Source organism: Perissodus microlepis, chromosome 22, assembly GCF_051167445.1.
Source record: "Perissodus microlepis isolate ML-2025 ecotype Zambia chromosome 22, ASM5116744v1, whole genome shotgun sequence".
Classification (NCBI taxonomy): Eukaryota; Metazoa; Chordata; class Actinopteri; order Cichliformes; family Cichlidae; genus Perissodus; species Perissodus microlepis.
The window spans coordinates 9,866,612-9,885,945 of NC_140481.1; the positions used below are offsets into that span (position 1 = coordinate 9,866,612).

Sequence of the window (19,334 nt, forward strand, 5' to 3'; positions counted from 1 at the left end):
AACCAGAACTGTAAATTCAGATACATGAGGTTGTGCTGAAAAGGATGATACCAAACAAGGCAAAGTAAATAGTTTTTAAAGGTGAAATATATAGGTAAAATCGAAAGTAGTTAAAATGGCCAATTATACCCTGGACCCCAGAGGGTTAAACGTTTGTGTTTTTAAGTAACGCAATAGTTACTTCTCAAGTAATTAATTACTTTTAGAATCTTGTAACCCAGTTACTAACTCGGTTACTTTTTTGAAGAAGTAACTAGTAACTATATTTAATTACTTTTTCAAAGTAACTTGCCCAACACTGGTCCTGCTAGACCTTCGTGCAGCGTTCGATACTGTCGACCACAATATCCTATTAGAGCAATTAGAGCACGCTGTAGGTATTACAGGTACTGCGCTGCAGTGGTTTGTATCATATCTATCTAATAGACAACATTTTGTTCATATAAATGGAGAGTCCTCTTCACACTAAGATTAATTATGGAGGTCCACAGGGTTCAGTGCTAGGTCCAATTCTGTTTACATTATGCATGCTTCCCTTGGGCAGTATCATCAGAAGGCATGGCATACATTTTCACTGCTATGCACATGACATCCAACTTCATCTATCCATGAAGCCAGATAACACACACCAATTAGTTAAACTGCAGGAATTTCTTAAAGACATAAAGACCTGGATTACCTCCAATTTTCTGCTTCTAAATTCAGATAAAACTGAGGTTATTGGTTAAACCAAAATGCTGCAGCAGGAGTACTGACAGTACTGACCTCAGTGGCAGCTGATCCTGGTCCTTGGGTTGATGAGCTAAGAGGTGGGAAATGGGCAGAGCAAGCCTATATGGAGACCTGCAAATTGGGTCATACCACAATTCTGAATCTCGTGGGGGAACTATTTAAGTTTCCCCTTTGAGAGGGTGTCCTGCACTGCACACTGGCATATTTTCTGACAACAGATGAGGTGTAAAATGGTAAATGGTAAATGGCCTTTATAGCGCTTTACTTAGTCCCTAAGGACCCCAAAGCGCTTTACACGTTCAGTCATCCACCCTTTCACACACACATTCACACACTAGTGATGGCAAGCTACATTGTAGCCACAGCTGCCCTGGGGCGCACTGACAGTGTACAAGGAAGAATGGCTAGAAGAAATGGAGGGGAGACAGCAAGCCTTGAAAATCACTGACATCTTTGCTGGGAAAGAAGGGGTGGCAGCCTCATGTGATTTGGGTGAGCTACAGAGCTCCTGGTAGAACTTAAGCGCAGATGCAAGCACCTCACACCCTCATGTCACGCTGGCAGTTGGAAGCAACTATGAGGCTAGAACACTGGGCCCAATGGTCAAAAAGAGCCCTGAGCTGGACCTGTGAGGCTACAGACACACCAAACCTATGGAAGGTAGCAGAAGAAAACATGTAGCGCATTGCTTTTTCCTTGGAGGAGTACACCAAGCCCAGGGGGAAGGATTTACCCCGATTCAATGGATGAGAGAGGACAGACATTCCAGACACACAAAGATTCTTAGACTCCATTTCTTCTGCTATCTGGACCACCACGCCACATGATGTCCGTCTAGTTGACACAGCCCGGGTCCACATCACCCTGAACCCTGGTGAAGGTCTGGTCTGGTGACCCCAGTACGACACTATAAACGGATTACTGGAGGCCAGCGTGATCATCCCATATCAGTCATCATGGAATATGCCAATACTTCCCGTCTTTATGGGCCCAGGTAAGGGTAGATGAATGGTACAGGATTTTAGACCCGTGAACAACACCACAACACCAGACGTTCTTCATCCCACTGTAACCATTTGCTTTACTCATCTTCCTGTTTAGGTTTGGAGGCAAAGTCACCCTCTACAATGTAGGCGATTGTAAATTCTCCTTAATTTTCTCTGCTCATGTTCTACATCCTGCTTCTATCATTTAAGAAACATTTCTAAATTGAGCCCTATAGTATCTCATTCTGAACTGGAGATTGTTATTCATGCATTCATTTCATCGCAATTGGACAACTGTAATTCACTGTTTACATGTCTAAACAAAAACTCCCTGGAGCGTCTGCAGATTGTCCAAAATGCTGCAGCAAGGATTCTGACAAAAACATCTAAGTACTCTCATGTAACACCATTGCTTATACAGTTGCACTGGCTCCCTGCTGAATTCAGAGTCCATTTTAAGATACTGGTTCTGACATTTAAAGCTCTTCAAGGACAAGCACCAGCCTACATCATTGACCTTTTACAGCCCTATGTCCCTAGTAGGTCCCTGAGGTCTTGTGATCAGGGCCTACTTGTTATTCAGCATACAAGGCTGAAAACCAAGGGAGATAGAGCTTTTGCCACTGTGGCCGCCAGACTGTGGAACTCTCTTCCTCAGAACTTAAGATCTGCGGACTCAGTGATCACTTTTAAAAAACAACTAAAACACATCTTTTTAGAATTGCATTTTGTTAACGTTTGACTGCTTTTGTTTTATACCTTGTGAAGCACTTTGTGATCTTTTATCTAGAAATGTGCTATATAAATAAAATTTTACTTACTTACTTACATAATTGATTCAACCTGAGTACATTTATTAGAATTGTTTTTATTAGAATTTAGACTGAAATTAAGTTTGCATTTCCATCTAACTAATATGATTTTATTGTATTATTATAGCACAAGGTTCAGTTAGCATTGCAGAATTTCTTTTTTACTTTTACTTGAGTAAAGACATTGAATCACTTCTTTAACTTTTACCAGAATGTTATTTTTAAACCATGTCTGTACTTTTGCCAACACTACTCCCTATGCTACTGAAACTTATTAACCTTAGAATTTATCCCAGAAAACAGTAAAATGAACCTTTAATTATTTAAATTTTAACTATGAATTTGCTGTATTCTTCTTATTTCAGTTGCTCCAGGGGTCTTAACAGCGGATTATCTGCCTCCATGTCCTCCTATCCCAGCATTCTCCTCTGTCACAACAGTCCTCCCTCTCTACATCCATGAACCTCCTCTGAGGTCTTTCTATTCTCCTTGTGCCTAGCAGCTCCATCTTCATCCTCCTTTGTCCAGTGTATCCATTCTTCCTCCTCTGCACGTGCCCAATCTTACCTCACCTCTCTGTATCCAAACTGCTCAAAGTGGGAATCCTACACATTACCATCATATGTCTAACTACATTCTCCTCTAACACCACCTCTCACCACCTTTTAGATTGCAGTCTCTGCATACAATACAGTCCATCTGTGAGTACCTTCCTCCCTCTTAATGAAGTAAATGTTCACCAAATCCATTTACATCATTTTCTCACAGTGCTGCTGTGTATGTCAAAGAATGTGCAAATGTGAAAGACATATGCACATTTAAAAAAAAAAAGCTATTGTTTAAACTGGATCTGGACTGATACATTTAAGCTTCCTGTTCCACAGCCAGATATAGCAAACATGGAAATCAAATTAATTTTGACTGACTGAAAAGATATTTTTTGTGTGTGTTCTATTCTAGTAGCTGCAGGGGGTAAAAGGTCTGAGCTAACTTTACAGCTGAGCTTCACTGACTGTTGTTAGAAAAGTAGCACTTACTATAAAACATGGTTTCCTAACAGATAATCTATCAGGCTGAAAACATGCTGGAAATAAACATAGTTGATGTTAAACTGAAACTCTGAACTTTACCTGCTCCTGACCAGGTGATATGTTCAGCATCAGCTAACGTGGTGATTTAGCTTACTGACACATTCATTTCACTTTGTAGAGACAACGCAGTATTACCAACCTTATGACATCCTCAGTTTGATTTAAATCAACCAGTCATTCATTCACATGCTGCTGTTTAAAAACATTTTATTGAATCAAAATTTTACAGTCAGAATACATCAACATTTCATCTGCCCTTTGACCCCGTCTTTGTCCTCTCTACACGTTGGGCGCCATCATGTTAGCCTGGAGGACTCGGGTGGATTTACCACTTGCCTTAAATATAATTGTACTATATTAAACAGATGTGTTAATACTGAAGGGAGCTTTCTGTTTGTTCAGCTCTGACCATGTGACCAATAAAATATCCTCAGGACTTCAGGTGTTTCTTAGCCATCAAAGAGACGACTGGTTCAGGTGAGCCACAGGTGACTTAGCACACAGAAAAGCTGCTCAGTAAGAATGACGACATCACAGATGAGCCCTGTATCACAGCACTGAGCCTGAGATGTGGTTGAGATCTCGGCCTTTGTTTAAACTTTAACCAAGTGAAGCTGTGAGGAATGTTAACCCTGTGTCTGATGACATAACAACGTGCAACCCTGACAAATTCAAACAAAGTTTCCTTAAACTGGCCTTGCAAACACAAACACAATTGGCAGCATGGACCATCATTTGGTTTCTGTCAGTTACCTTCAGAGTTCCATCCATGAAGCTTCTGCAGACAAGAATCTCAAACCTGATCCAAAGCATCTCTAATATACAAGTCAAAAAAGGCTCTCATACCATCTCAGACATGTCTCTGCAGTATTTCTGAAACATGGGGACACAGCAGTGAGCAGTGATGTGAACTCATATTTCGGGAACAAACTGAATATAATAGTAATATAAACTGATGGAAACAAACTAATGAGAAATAATACTGATCCACATGGCTCTTTCATATGGGTGGGCTGTCAGTCAGGTCGCACAGCACTTGTTGATAAAACTCCAAAAATATTCTGATTCTTTTCAATCTATTTTACACAAGAAAATAAAGACGACCATAAAATCTGACTTCAACATGCAAAACGCATTCAACAGCAACAAAGGCTTCCATTTAAGCTTCAACAAAGAAGAAAAGAACAAGAGTAGAAGAAGAAGACAGATTAATATTAATAACATCTGTGTAATAAAAACACAACCTTTGACCTATTGACTGTTCTCATCTATTGCTGCAACTGAGTCAGTGCTCAGGTGTCACATTGCTATGGTTACTCAAGAGGTCAGAGGTTGGAGTCCAGACTGGCGTGGTTCAACAAAGTGGTGCCTGGGTCCTCGGTGTGGGGGTCAGAGCTGAGAAATGGCTCAGTTTCCAACTCCAGCAGCGCTGGCAGGTCGGCCCCGCTGTCAGATTCAGACGTTTGGACAGGTGTATACTGAACCAGCTGCTTTCCTGCACCAATCAGAGAGCAGCACAGTGTCATAACATGACAACAGACAGGTGGATAGAGCAGCAACTTACTGAAGGTATGACTCACCTGTTCCGCTTTCTTCACTTCCCTTAGGAGCTTCATCAGACAGCAGCTAGTGGGAAACAGTAACATCAGTGAGACAGGTCTGACATCATCGGCAACAGTACGCTCTTATTTTTGAAATAGCAGACCAAAGAATGTGAAATTTGCAACTCACGTTGTCCAAACTGTCGAGGTCAAAGTCTGCAGGCGAGCCAGATGAACTGAAAAACTAAGCACACACACGCACACAGTTAGTGACACACAAACACAAGTGATAATAATGTGAGGTGGTAACAAGAAGTCAGGCTAACCTCAATAAGTGGAACTGTATCGAAGGAGAACGTCTGTGTGTTGAGTATGTTCTGCAGGTTCTCTAAGCCGCTGTCGATACTATCCACATGATCCAAAAGCTCAGACCTGAGGCACACAGGTGAGACAGGTCTGATGTTAGGTCGCATGTCTGCCGTAATTCTACATTTTCCTTTATGTCTGCAGAGATCCAAACTAATACATGATCTGCATCTCAACTGTTCCATACAGGTGAGCTCAGTTTGAACCTGCCAGTTCTCTGCTGTTAATAATCTTATGCAAAGGCTCCACCCCTCACCCTGGCCACACACAGTATTTCCTGTAGTCAGAACATGCCTGAAACATTTCCAGCTGTGAGCCACCTAAGAAACCTTTTTTGACCTGTTGACCGGATTGCTTACTTCTGCACTTAATATTGACCAAATATAATCAATTAACTAGCTCATGACCTCTGACATCTGGACCTCACACATTTGACAAGAAGAAAATGCAGAATGTCACCAGAAGACTTCAAAACTTTCATATTTACAAATCAATAATTGTTTGTAGAGTTAGTGATTCACTTGTCAGGTTGTGCTGAGAGGAACCGCCAAACATCAGGTGGGAGTCCACCTGCAGAGGGAAGGGGGCGGGGTCTGAAGGAAGCACAGGGGTTTTAATGACACACTTGTCCTGCAACAGGACCATCACCTAAAATGTAAGACAAACTGAAACCACACCATGGTTAGTTAAGAGGCTTTCAGATAAGGCAGCGCTGCACTTGCCATTCAAGGGGCTGAACAGGAGGAGTTTCCTAAACTTGTAGCACAAACTTCAGACTGAGGTCTAACTCGCACACTCCTGACACAAGCTTGCAATCTGCATTCAGCAGAACACTTTCAGTATCCTGTCTGAAAGCCACTTTTCAGAAAGACACCCAGAAAGTCAAGGTGACGGATGCAGGGGGTGGGGCAGCTGTTCAGGGAAGCTGCAGGTGTTTGTTGGGGCAGTTTCTGGAGAGATGCTGGGGAAGCTGTCAGCAAAGGGTGACGGCTTCCCCAGCGTAAGGGTGGACTGAGGACAGTTTAATAGACAGTCTACTGAGACGGTTTATTGGGCAGCTCTTTGCAACCTCGAACACAGTTTCAGCTTTAGTCAGAGCAGGGCCACTGTTGGGGAAATACTTGGGCTAACTCTTGGTAAACGCTCATAGTTGTTCATCGCAGGTGGTACTAACACTATTAGAAGTCTCTATGAATGTTTCACAACTGCATACTGGTGTAGTCACACTTACCTGTCAATACAGGCGATGGCTTGACATTTCTTCTGAGGTGTTGTTGTGCTGGGGGCTGTGTTTGCTGTGGTAACAGAGGTGAGTGATTGGGTGGATGAGGCAGAAGTCAGGGGGCCAGTGGAGACGGGGCTCATCACCACAATGGGACTGGCTGCTGAGAGAAAGATTTTTATTTACCAGAAATGCTCTGAACAGGAATCAAACTGCTAACCACAAACTTAATGTCTACCAGTAGGAGCACTGCTCGTGGAGGTGACTGGGGTGGGTGGCTCATTCTCCTCTAGGATGGAGTTAATGAAGGTGGTGGGGGAGAGGGGCGTGTCCACTGGTGCAGCCACTTCCTCCAGAACAGGACACACCTCCACCTCCGGACTGGACGGCTCCTCTTTGATATCGACTGATTGGCTCTCTCTGCAAGGAGGTTATGCACTCTGACTTCTGAAGGATCAATCACTTACTGACTAAGCAGGACTAATCTGATCAGTACTCACCCTTGGTCCGTCCAATCACTAGCCAATTCATCTGAACCAGATGTGGCCATGTCTGTGATGTCAGAAATGATCGGTCCTGAAGTCACAGAGGTGTCAGCTGAGAAGAGATTGGCTGCAGCCTGAAATGAAAAACACAAAAGCACAAGTGACCAAGTAAGGACAAAGATCTGCACAGGTAGATATGAAGAGTCTAGTTTTCAAAGCTAAAGCTAGACAATCAGCTAATGTCACTCTGAAAGATAATCACTGCTGACTGTGCAGGTCTGAGTGAAAGATGTAAATCAGAGACAAGTTACCTGCTCCAATGAGAAGGGACGGCTATATTTGGGCATTGAGTGGGTGTTGCCAGAGTCGTTGAGCATCAGAGGACTGCAGAGAGGTAAAATGAATAAACGAAAATGCAAAACATGTACAGAGGAAACTGAATTTAAGGTCAGGTATGAGAGGGAAATGGAACTGGTACTTCAAAATAAAAGCAAAAGTTTGAAATTTGGGCAGTTGGATCCTCATTTTATCACCTGGAAACATTTGCTTGAAAATGTTCTTAGCAGAGAAAATCTCACAGCATCCAATCTGCACTTTGAAATTATCTAGTGTCTAAGTCACAATTTTAACATTTTGTGGTGTTCAGTGTAGCATTTGTTGTAGTATCTATGGTATCAAAAAAACACTTGCATCTTCCTCTTGACTCCTAGCAGTCTGTTGGACTGAATGAGAGACACCAGGAACTGTATGAGCTGGAGAGAGAGAGAGACGGGCAAAGAGTTCATTAATGTTAAGATAATGTCTGACAACTATGTGGCATCACTCTCCCCTGAGGTTTTCATATTTTTAGAGGGATCACATCAGGTGTATTCTTATAGAGTTCTGCTAATTGGAAAGGTGTGGACAGTGAGAACAGGTACCTTGTTGACAACTTTCTGCTGCTGAGTGTGTTTCTGTCTCAGACTGGCCACCTCTCTCCACAGAGCCTCGTTCTCACTGAAATACAAAATCAGCCTTTAGTCAACACTGCCGAGTGGTTTCTAGCCCCGATTCTGGTTTGGTACTTACTGTTTCATTGTGACGATCCTGGAGTCGATGGTTTCTTGTTTTCCCTTCATCAACTGGACATCGTTCAGGATCTTATTCACTTCCTCTGCACAGATTTTCGCATCATCCTGACGCACTGATGACACCTGTTCCAATCACAGCATACCGTTACCAAGGAGATGGACAGGACAGGTCAGATTGGGTTCTGAGTTCGTAGTACCACATGCACAGCGATAGATTAAAGGCCACTCTGACCCCACATTAAGGGGGCTATACAAAGTATTTATGATTGATTAGCTGTATCCTGTGATGTCACACAGCACTCTGAATCATCACCTTTCAGAGGAAGTCCTGCAGAGTCTGCCTTTAGTCTATCACCTGTCTGCATTTTTAGGTATTCTCTGGTGTGTGAGGCACTACATACGTTGGTGACTTTGCGTTTGATGTTCTCCAGCAGATGTTCTTGTCCTCTGATGAAGAATGGGTGCTGAAACTCTGTGTCATCTCTCTCTGGTTTCACCAGACCACCCTGCTCAATGTGCACCACCTTACGGAAACCATCTGAGAGAAGTACCATTACACCATCAATAAAGGATGTGGACACCATGAATACAATGCTACACTCGCTAATATCACAGCTGCTCTTTCTGGCTCTTCCATAGTCCAGATGCCTTTGCATGCACAGTGCTAGAGGTGGAGCATGCACAGGTGGGCCTGTCCTTTTTTTCTATCCTACTTTTTATAAAGATGGTTCTGCTGAGCGTTGAGAAAAGTTCAGCTTTTCAGCATACCAGTCAACTAGCACTTCTTTAGTGACATGGAGAAAAAGATCGTCATGATGAACGATCAGCTTGATATACACAAACCGGTACCTCCAGGGCACAGACCAGTACCGGTCCGTGAGTCGTTTGGTACCGGACCACGAGAGTTGAGGCTCAGGTGTGAAATTTGTGGTTTTTATCTGTTTTTATCGTTAACTCTGTTTCCCTGGGTCTTTTCCCATGTGTTATGAATAAATGTTCTTTTTTGGGGGGGTACCGATACTCGTTTTATTTGTTGAATTTATCCACAACACCTTTAAGACCAGTCCGTGAAAATATTGCAGGACATAAACTAGTCTGTGGCGCAAAAAAGGTTGGGGACCACTGGCTTAGCTCATTAACTGCTATCTTCTCATTAACTGCTATGTTAACTGCAGGCTACCTTGCCTTGTGATGACTGGTTGTTGCTGCTATGACAATTACAGCAGCAAAGAAAACCCGCTAAGCACCAGACATTTGACTCATATCTCAATGTTTCTTCACAAAGCACACCTGATTGGATGAATCTTCTTTCCCAAAAAATAAATCAATGGAAAAAAAAACAGTGGTGATAGCCCCACCTCTGAACAAGCTATCATTCAGAGGTGGGGCTAACACACTGATGATTCCTTGCTGGTTACTCACACATGTTGAGTTGGCGGATAAAAGAGGCCATGTTGTTGTGCTTGAAGAACTTTGGCAGAACTTCTTTGGAAAACCGCCCCTGGTCGAACACATGGAAACTGGTACCACTCTTATACAACAAGAGAAAAAGAATCTGTATTATTGTGGTGGCTGTGATTCAGGATGCAAAGCAGGTCATCTGTTAATCAGAAGGTTAGTGGTTTAATTCCTCTCTGCTCCATTCCTTGGGCAACATACTGAACCCTGAGGTCCGGGTGCTCTTCGATGCGTTCATTAGTGTGTGACTGTTAGACAGAAAGCGCGCAGGTTGAAAAAAGTGTCGTATGAATGTGTGTGAATGAGACATGGTGTATAAAGCACTTTGAGTACTTGAGTATTAAGGAATGTATAAGAACCACTCCATTTACCTTATAATCAACCGAGAAAAACAGAGACTATATACGCTCTTACGCTCTCAGGAATCTCCAGGAATAGATCTGAAAGTCAGAGCACACTGCTAACACTTTAATCTCAGCTGTCTGCTCTCCTGCAGACTGTGTCTGACCAGCTCACAATTTATTGATTATTTCAACATTTTTGTTTTTTTGCACATCAGGCACTGATGAATAGATTACTGATTGGAACTCTTATTTAAACAGAACACACTGCAGATGAAAGTGAACTCTTTATTTGGATCATCTATCCATGGAAGAAAAACAACGATATAAAGAGAACCCATTAATTTTGGGGACTTGTGATCCATATCCTGCCGCGGAAGCTTTATTTAAAGGAGGTGAAGAACAAGAAAATGTTTGTTGTTAAAGCAAAAGTAAGCGCTACATAGCTAGCTTAATTATGACAACCTCAATCAGGATTTTTTTTCTTAAGTATTTTTAATGATCTTTAGGCATGAAAAAAATATCTTGTAACTTCATTTCTTAAACATGTATTTTTAAAATAGTTTTTTACATGTCCACTTAGGTGGACATTTGGAATGGGTGGCAGGGTATGGGGTGACACATCAGTGTCCAGTGTAGTGGTTTATGTGCAAGTATACCATCAACTCTGACACAAATACAAGAAAACAGCCTTTGAATAGGTGTCCACTGTAGTGACCACTGTGCGTGAAAGGGTTAAACACAAACTACCAAATGTAAATCTTACATTTTGCTGACTTGGATATTTACAGTGTAGTTCCAGAAAAGTTCAGGTAGTATTAACTTGTCACAATAATATCATGTCATAACAGTAAAGTTGACCGAGTATTTTTCTAATGCCAGTTAAATCATTCCTAAGGTTTCAGTGAGCTGCACTGACAGCCAGGGTTGTTGTGAAAAGCAGATGTAGCCTCTTGATGTAGTCAAGAGTTAGGAGGTGTGCTTACATGTTGGTGCCATAATCAAAACTCCTCTCTGGCAGTTGTAAATAAATGTTGATTACTGCATCCGATAGCACAGCAACTATCTGGCACTTTGGTTTCTAGTTAAACTAGGAGACGTTCAAAGGGAGGCTGGAGAGCAAAGGACCGCAGTATTGTTTTTGCCATCCGGGTGGGTGTGTGGCAGTAATGAAAACCATGGATTAAAGGTTCATTTTCCTTTTTAAACTACACTAGGAAATTACACTTGAGAATCTTTAATCTGGTGTTACATGACCTTCAGCTGTGGGCGGAGCCTAATAGTTATGCAATTAAAAAAACAAAAACAAATAAACAAACAAAAAAAAAAAAAACACCTAAAAATCAGGAAAATAAAGATGGAGACCTCTTGGTGATAAGTGACTGATTTCAGTGCAACTGGTAGTTAACACCTGCAGCTGTACAATGTGTGGGCTATGACACTACAGTGACATCATAGGCCGTCATCAGCTTATTTGAATTCAGGCTTTATGCCAATCACCAAAACAGCTGCTGGGATCAGTTTGTCAGAAAAACAACCGTCAACTGATCATTTACTGACTAGCTGATGATGTCTGAAATCATTTGACCTCTGACGTGAGATCTGTTAGCCTTAATAGCTCACTGAAGCCAAGCTAACTGAGCTGACCTCTTTTCCTTAGTCAGTAAATAAAGTTTGTCAACAAACCTGTCTGCATTCCAGTTTAAATAAAGTTGTGTCTGTTTCTGCTGTGTAAATAAAGTTAAACTTGTCTGCGTTAGCTGTTAGCTATTAACGTGCGTACCGGACTCCAACAGATGAGCGGGTCGGTGTCCGGGTCCTCCACCAGGGTCCACAATTTGGTCAGGAAGGCCGGGACGTTCCCGCTGCTCAGCACCGCCCCCCCTCCTCCGGGATATTCCATCTGAGAGACGAAAATCGAGCACACACCTGAGCTAACGACGCTAACTGCTAGCTGCGTCAGAAAGAAAACAACGAACTACGACTCGGGTCCCTGATCTGACTCGGACCGTGCCGGTTTGGTCCCGCTGCTGAACTCAGAGTTCCCCGCGGGGCTGCAAACAGACGTGCTGAACTTTATTTCACTTAGAGCACCGACAACTCCGCAAATCCGATAAAACACAACTGCGCAGATAGCTGCCCAGCGCGGTCTGATGGCGTCAGCACAATACGTAACCCTAACGTTCTGTCGCGCAGTGATGTGATGAGCAGTAAGGCGGATTATTTTTTTTATTTTTATTAACTTCATTAGCAATTCAAACATTACAGATATAAATGAGCAAAAGACAATGTCAGGGGGTTTCGTGTAATAATAATTAGACACAGGCTAATCACAAGATACCAAACAAGGAGCATAAATTTATAGTTTTATTGCTTTTATATTATGGGGATGTATAGTTTTAAAATATTGTCTGGTTTCATTTATAAAGCATTGAAAAGACGGTTTTGCATTTGAAATTTTGGATTTATGTATATGAAATTTAGCCATTAAGATTAGTAAATTAATCAAATGAAATGTGTTTGCCCTATTTGCAGGGCAATCAAAAAAGCCAAACAATATTTTTCCGTAACAAAGATAAGATAAAAGAAACAACAAAAGCACAAACATCTTGCCAGAAAAGATTAGCGCATAAGTAGGATCAAAATAAGAGAGAAATATCTTTCTTCTGACAGTTAAAAAAATGAACAGTTAGCATCAATGTCTTTTTATATCGTACAAGAAAGGTTCTGGTGGGTTAAAAACGATGAATAATTTTAAAAGATATTTCCTTTAATTTCTTGGCTAACAGGAATTTCAATGGTATGGTCCAAATTTTCTTGCATTCCAGGTCCTAGTATAAATTATTCCAGTAAGCAACAGCCATTGGGACACAAGTTCTGTCTTTCTGAAACAGAGTTCTTATGCCAGGGTTGTTTTTATTCTTTATAGTGGGAAAACAGATCTGTGTAACAGAGGTAACAGGATATGTATGTGTGTATATATCTATATCTATATATAGATATATATCTATATCTATATATAGATATATATCTATATATCTATATATAGATAGATAGATATCTATATCTATATGTAGATATATATATATATATATATATATATATATATATATATATATATATATATATATATATATATATATATATATATATATATCTACACACATATATATATAGATATCTACACACATATATATATAGATATATATAGATATAGATATATATATATATATATATATATGTGTAGATATAGATATATATCTATATCTACATATAGATATAGTTCCAAATATAGTATCTGTGCAGAGAAAAGTTGTGTTTATAAAGCAACGACCAGGAAAGAAGCATCTGGTCGTTGGCAAAGTTGGACAGTTTTAAGGGGATTTTATCAATATTGTAATTACAAAATAAAACAAAGACTAAAATTTATTTATTTATTTTTTAATTTGGAATAAAGTTCCAAATTGATGTTGGGTTCCTGAGAAATTGTTTGATCCAGTTTACTTTAAACACATTGTTTACTGTAGAAAAGTCAAGAAAGTTTATGCCACCATGTTGGTATGAGTTGGATAAACTGCTCCCTTAATATAATGTATTCTATTCTTATAAAGGAGTCTGTCAATATCCACCAGGGTTTCTTTATTTACATCAAGAGACAAAGCAGCATAAGTCAATCGAGATAATACCTCCGCTTTGGTGTGTAAAACTCTGCCTTTCAGAGATAAATCCTGTTGGAGCCAAGAATTTAGTTTTTTGTTGTGTTTTATGTCAAACTGGATTGAAATTGAAGAAGTATTTGGTGGTTTGACTTTTATTAATTACCAAGGTAAGTGATCGACTCTTTCACTGGAATGCCAGCAATAGAGGGACTGGTAGAGTTTCTGAGGGCAAGCAGTTCACATTTACCGATGTTTAAGTGGAGTGCTGAAGCTACAGAAAAAGCATCAGTTGTGTTAATGTCTATCTGCACCTGTGAAGCACTTTTTAAAAAGAGGGTGGCATCATCAGTAAGCTGACTAATGAATTTTTCTTTTCTGCAATTGTAATGCCTTTCAGGGGACTACGTTTAATATAGTCAGAGAGGAGCTGAGCACAGATGAGAAAGAAATATAGGGAGATGGGGCAACCTCGCCTGATACTACGGTTCAACTTAAACCTAAAGGATGTACCTGCATGAAATTTGATGGAACAATTAGCATTTTTGTACATTGTTTAAATAGCATTCTGAACATAAGGGCCAAAACCAAATTTGTCCAAAGCCTGAAAAATAAAACTGTTCAATAGTATTGAACGCTTTACAGAAATCTATAAATAAGCTAAAACTATCAACCCTACAAAAATCTGCATAATCAATGAGGTCAAGAATAAGTCTAATGTTGTTGGATATGTGTCTGTTAGCCATAAAGCCAGTCTGAGTTTCATCAGTAATATAATTCAAAACAGCTTTCAGTCTTTTGGCAAAGATCTGAGCTGGATCTAATACTCATTGTTAAGAAGGCAGATCAGTCTCCAGTTGTCAAAATAAACAGGATCCTTCTTTAGCTTTTGAATCAGTGTTAACAGACCTTCTGATAAAGTGGAGGGTTGGACGGACTGATTTATGAGTCTTTCAGTGTACACATTAAGAGGAAATGGGCCTAGTTGATCTGCAAAAGTAATGTAGAATTCAGAGATTAAGTCATCTGTTTCTGGGGAATTATTAAGTTTAAGACGTTGAATAGCAGGTAGAACTTCACCAACAGATATTGGCCTATCGCAGAAGTTCGTCTTATCTTCCTTTATAGTTTGCGAATCAGAGAGTTGTTCAGAGCAGCACTCTCATTATAATCTGACTTGTATAAAGCTTTATAAAATTTGGAACAATATTAAGTCTCCGAACAGAGATTTCTCTAGTTTAAAAAAATAAGATGAGTGTTGTTTGCCTTCTTCTAACCACCATCTATCTCCTTGATCTCATAAAGCCTCCTGCATTCAATTTATAAATGTCATTTAATTTATTCTGTTGCAAAACTAAATCAATCTCATCATCTTCCGATAGGTTCAGTTCAGCTTCCATAGGAGCAGTTATCCTTGTAACTACATTAATTTCAGTTTTCCTTTGTTTTGCTGTTGAAAAGCCATACTCACTTAAATATTTAGCGGCTTCAAATTTGAAAAGCTCCCAGTTTTGACAGTGAACATGACTGGCTAGGGATTTATCCCAGAAACATTTAATCAATAACAGAATATCTTCAATCCCTGTCTCATGTTTTAGAAGGGAATTATTACGTTTCTAGTAGCAGCTCCTACGCGCTTGGGCAGCATGAAGACTTAAAGAAACCTGAAGTGATACCGCTTTGTGTTCTGTAAGTGGAGTTGGCATTATATTGACTATTATGTTATTCTTATCTAAGCAATCAGGGACTAACCAGAAATCAATACGGGATTTAGAAGAGCTGGATTTATTATTCCATGTACAGTTTGGCTTTAGGGTTCTTAACTCTCCAAATGTCTATTAAAAGAATTTTTTGCATAAATGTATTTATAGCAGAGAGTTATTTGAGCAAGGTGGGCATCTGTCTAAGGAAGGATCTATTATATTAAAGTCACCTCACACTAATAACAGAAGATTAGGGTATTTGATCCAACAAAAAGTATTTTTCTGACTTAAGAGTTAAAACTGTATATGGCAAGAAGAAAGACATTATCAACACTGATGGTAAATTCTAACACATAATGACCTACTGGGGTATACTTCAGAGTGTATAACATTCTCATTAAATTTGTTCTTCTTTTTTTTTCAACTTTAATTTTTATTAGTTTTAGTTAAAAACGATACAGTAAAGAAAATTACAAAAAAACGAACATATATGCAGTCTGGAGTTTACATTTCTTTTTCCACCTATCACATGCAAATTTCTTTTTATGTTGTGTTTTTGGTGCCACTTCGGAATGCTTTCCACTTCCTCCATTGTCTATCATATTTACATCGCATCAGTCTAATATTGAATGTGATTTTTTTCCATCTCTGAGATACCCTCTACAATCCTAATCCAATCTTGTTGAGTAGGGTCTGGGTGTAACCACTTCTTTGTGATTGCTTTTTTAGTTCCGGCTAGAATTATTTTTACTAGATATAAGTCCTCCTTTTGTATCTGTTCCTTTATGTTTCCAAGGTACATCACTTGACAGGTGTTTGGGAGTGCATAACCCAGAATATTATCTATGGTCATTTTAAGGTCTTCCCAATACTTTTTAATTTGTATGCACTTCCAGAATACATGTGAATGATCTGCTTGTGTTTCTCCACACAGTCTCCAACATTTCTGTGGACTTGAGATCTGTTTACTTTTAATTTTGGATGTAATGAAAAAACGCGTCAAATTTTTCCAGCAAAATTCCCTCCACAACGGCGAATTCGTTGTGCTGTGTTGTATTTCACATATACTAACCCATTCCTTCTCTGTTATAGTTATGGCCAGTTCAGCTTCCCATTTCTTTTTAAGGTAAAAGGTTGTGTCCTGTCTATCTTCTTCTAATGATCTATAGAAGGTGGAAATTGCTTTGAATTGTTTATGTTCGTAGCAATTTTTTACTAGTCCAATAACACCCAATGGTTTTTCAAGCCAGTCAGTCTTTATTTGCTTTACACAATAGTCCCTTACTTGCAGATATCTAAAAAAAATATCTCTATTTTCCAATTTGTATTTATTTTTTTAGTTGTTGGAAACTCATTAGTGTTCCATTTTTCATTAGAGTACAAACTGCTGTAATCCCTTTTAACTCCCATCGTTTGAATGTTTGGTCCAATTGTCCCGGCTTAAATTTTTTATCGTGTCTAAACCATCTCAGCAAAAATAATTGTTCTTTTAACTGATGTTTTTCTATTACTGTGTGCCATATGTCTAATGTAAATTTCACAATTTGATTCATTCTACTTTTGTAAGAGGTCATTAATTGTTTGTCAGAGATAAAAATTTGAATTTTGTTTCCCTCAATTTCTTTCTCAATTTCCTTCCACCGTGCCTCATAATCTGGTCTACACCAACAAACAAGAGGTCTAAATTGGGCTGCGTAAAAGTATTCCCTTAGGTTAGGCAAAGCCATCCCTCCCTTACACTTCGGGAGTTGCAATGTTGTTAACCTTGTTCTGGGCTTCTTCCCATCCCATATAAACCTTGACATCATCTTATCCCATATTTTAAATTTACTTTGAGGTATAGGAAGTGGGAGTGATTGATACATGTATAGCAATCTTGGGAGAACGTTCATCTTTATTATTTGGATTCTAGAGTAAAAAATTCTTTTAAAAAAGTCTTTTTTGTTACCCTCCACCTGATTGTAGTTTGTGTCAAACATAGCAGATAATGATTTTGTCAAGGTTATGCCCAAATATTTCATGGTATTCAAGTGCCACTTTAGTTTATATTCATCTCTAATCTTTTGAGGTGGTGTGTAGTTGAATGATAGAATTTGTGTTTTGGATACATTAATTTTGTAGCCCGATAAGTGTTCGAAGGTATGGAATAGTTGCATCAAAATTGGAAAACACTTGTCAGGATCTCGTAAGAAAACAATGACATCATCAGCAAATAATCCAATAAGATGTTTTTGTCTGGCTAGAGTTACCCCCTCCATTAAATTTGTTCTTAAGAGTAATAACTCCTGCTGATCTTTCTGATCCATTTGAAAACCATAGGTCATTGTCCCATTGCGTTTTCCAAAAAGCAGTATCCTTTTAAACAGTGTGATTCTTGAAAAAGATAAATAAAAATTCAATTCAATTCAATTCAATTCAATTTTATTTATATAGCGCCAAATCACAACAAAAGTCGCCTCAAGGCGCTTCATAGATACAGAGAAAAACCCAACAATCATATGACCCCCTATGAGCAAGCACTTTGGCGACAGTGGGAAGGAAAAACTCCCTTTTAACAGGAAGAAACCTCCGGCAGAACCAGGCTCAGGGAGGGGCGGCCATCTGCTGCGACCGGTTGGGGTGAGAGAAGGAAGACAGGATAAAAGACATGCTGTGGAAGAGAGACAGAGGTTAATAACAGATATGATTCAATGCAGAGAGGTCTATTAATACATAGTGAGTGAGAAAGGTGACTGGAAAGGAAAAACTCAATGCATCTTGGGAATCCCCCGGCAGCCTACGTCTATTGCAGCATAACTAAGGGAGGATTCAGGGTCACCTGGTCCAGCCCTAACTATATGCTTTAGCAAAAAGGAAAGTTTTAAGCCTAATCTTGAAAGTAGAGATAGTTTCTGTCTCCCGAATCCAAACTGGAAGCTGGTTCCACAGAAGAGGGGCCTGAAAACTGAAGGCTCTGCCTCCCATTCTACTTTTAAATACTCTAGGAACAACAAGTAGGCCTGCAGAGCGAGAGCGAAGTGCTCTAATAGGGTGATATGGTACTACAAGGTCATTAAGATAAGATGGGGCCTGATTATTTAAGACCTTGTATGTGAGGAGCAGGATTTTGAATTCAATTCTGGATTTAACAGGAAGCCAATGAAGGGAAGCCAAAACAGGAGAAATATGCTCTCTCCTTCTAGTCCCTGTCAGTACTCTTGCTGCAGCATTTTGGATTAGCTGAAGGCTTTTCAGTGAGTTTTTTGGACATCCTAATAATAATGAATTACAGTAGTCCAGCCTGGAAGTAATAAATGCATGAACTAGTTTTTCAGCGTCACTCTGAGACAGGATATTTCTAATTTTAGAGATGTTGCGCAAATGGAAGAAAGCAGTCTTACATATTTGTTTAATATGTGCGTTGAAGGACATGTCCTGGTCAAAAATGACTCCAAGGTTCCTCACAGCGTTACTGGAGGCCAAGGTAATGCCATCCAGAGTATGAATCTGGTTAGATACCATATTTCTAAGATTTTCAGGGCCGAGTACAATAACCTCAGTTTTATCTGAATTAAGAAGCAGAAAGTTAGCGGCCATCCAGGTCTTTATGTCTTTAAGACATTCCTGCAGTTTAACTAATTGGTGTGTGTTATCTGGCTTCATGGACAGATAGAGCTGGGTGTCATCTGCATAGCAGTGAAAATGTATGCTATGTCTTCTAATGATGCTGCCTAAGGGAAGCATGTATAATGTAAACAGAATTGGTCCTAGCACTGAACCCTGTGGAACTCCATAATTGACCTCAGTGTGTGAAGAGGACTCTCCATTTACATGCACAAATTGGAGTCTATTAGATAGATATGATACAAACCACTGCAGTGCAGTACCTGTA

General features: G+C 39.7%; 1 protein-coding gene across 3 annotated transcripts; it reads right to left on the minus strand.

The window, feature by feature from the left end:
* Window positions 1-3,811: 3,811 nt before the first annotated feature.
* hsf1 (heat shock transcription factor 1) lies at window positions 3,812-12,270 on the minus strand. Of its 3 annotated transcripts, none has more exons than XM_084919480.1 (15): window positions 11,888-12,270; window positions 9,728-9,836; window positions 8,707-8,843; window positions 8,304-8,428; window positions 8,156-8,231; window positions 7,926-7,987; window positions 7,547-7,619; window positions 7,251-7,369; window positions 6,989-7,170; window positions 6,760-6,910; window positions 6,050-6,121; window positions 5,489-5,594; window positions 5,353-5,406; window positions 5,202-5,247; window positions 3,812-5,116 (listed from the first exon to the last, which is right to left on the minus strand). In XM_084919480.1, exons 1-15 carry the CDS (start codon window positions 12,005-12,007, stop codon window positions 4,947-4,949), a joined length of 1,602 nt encoding a protein of 533 aa, XP_084775606.1. In that variant the 5' UTR covers window positions 12,008-12,270; the 3' UTR covers window positions 3,812-4,946. The 3 variants fall into 3 exon arrangements, with proteins under 3 accessions (XP_084775606.1, XP_084775605.1, XP_084775607.1); XM_084919479.1 differs by having other exon boundaries at window positions 6,760-6,913; XM_084919481.1 differs by lacking the exon at window positions 6,050-6,121 and having other exon boundaries at window positions 6,760-6,913.
* Window positions 12,271-19,334: the final 7,064 nt, after the last annotated feature.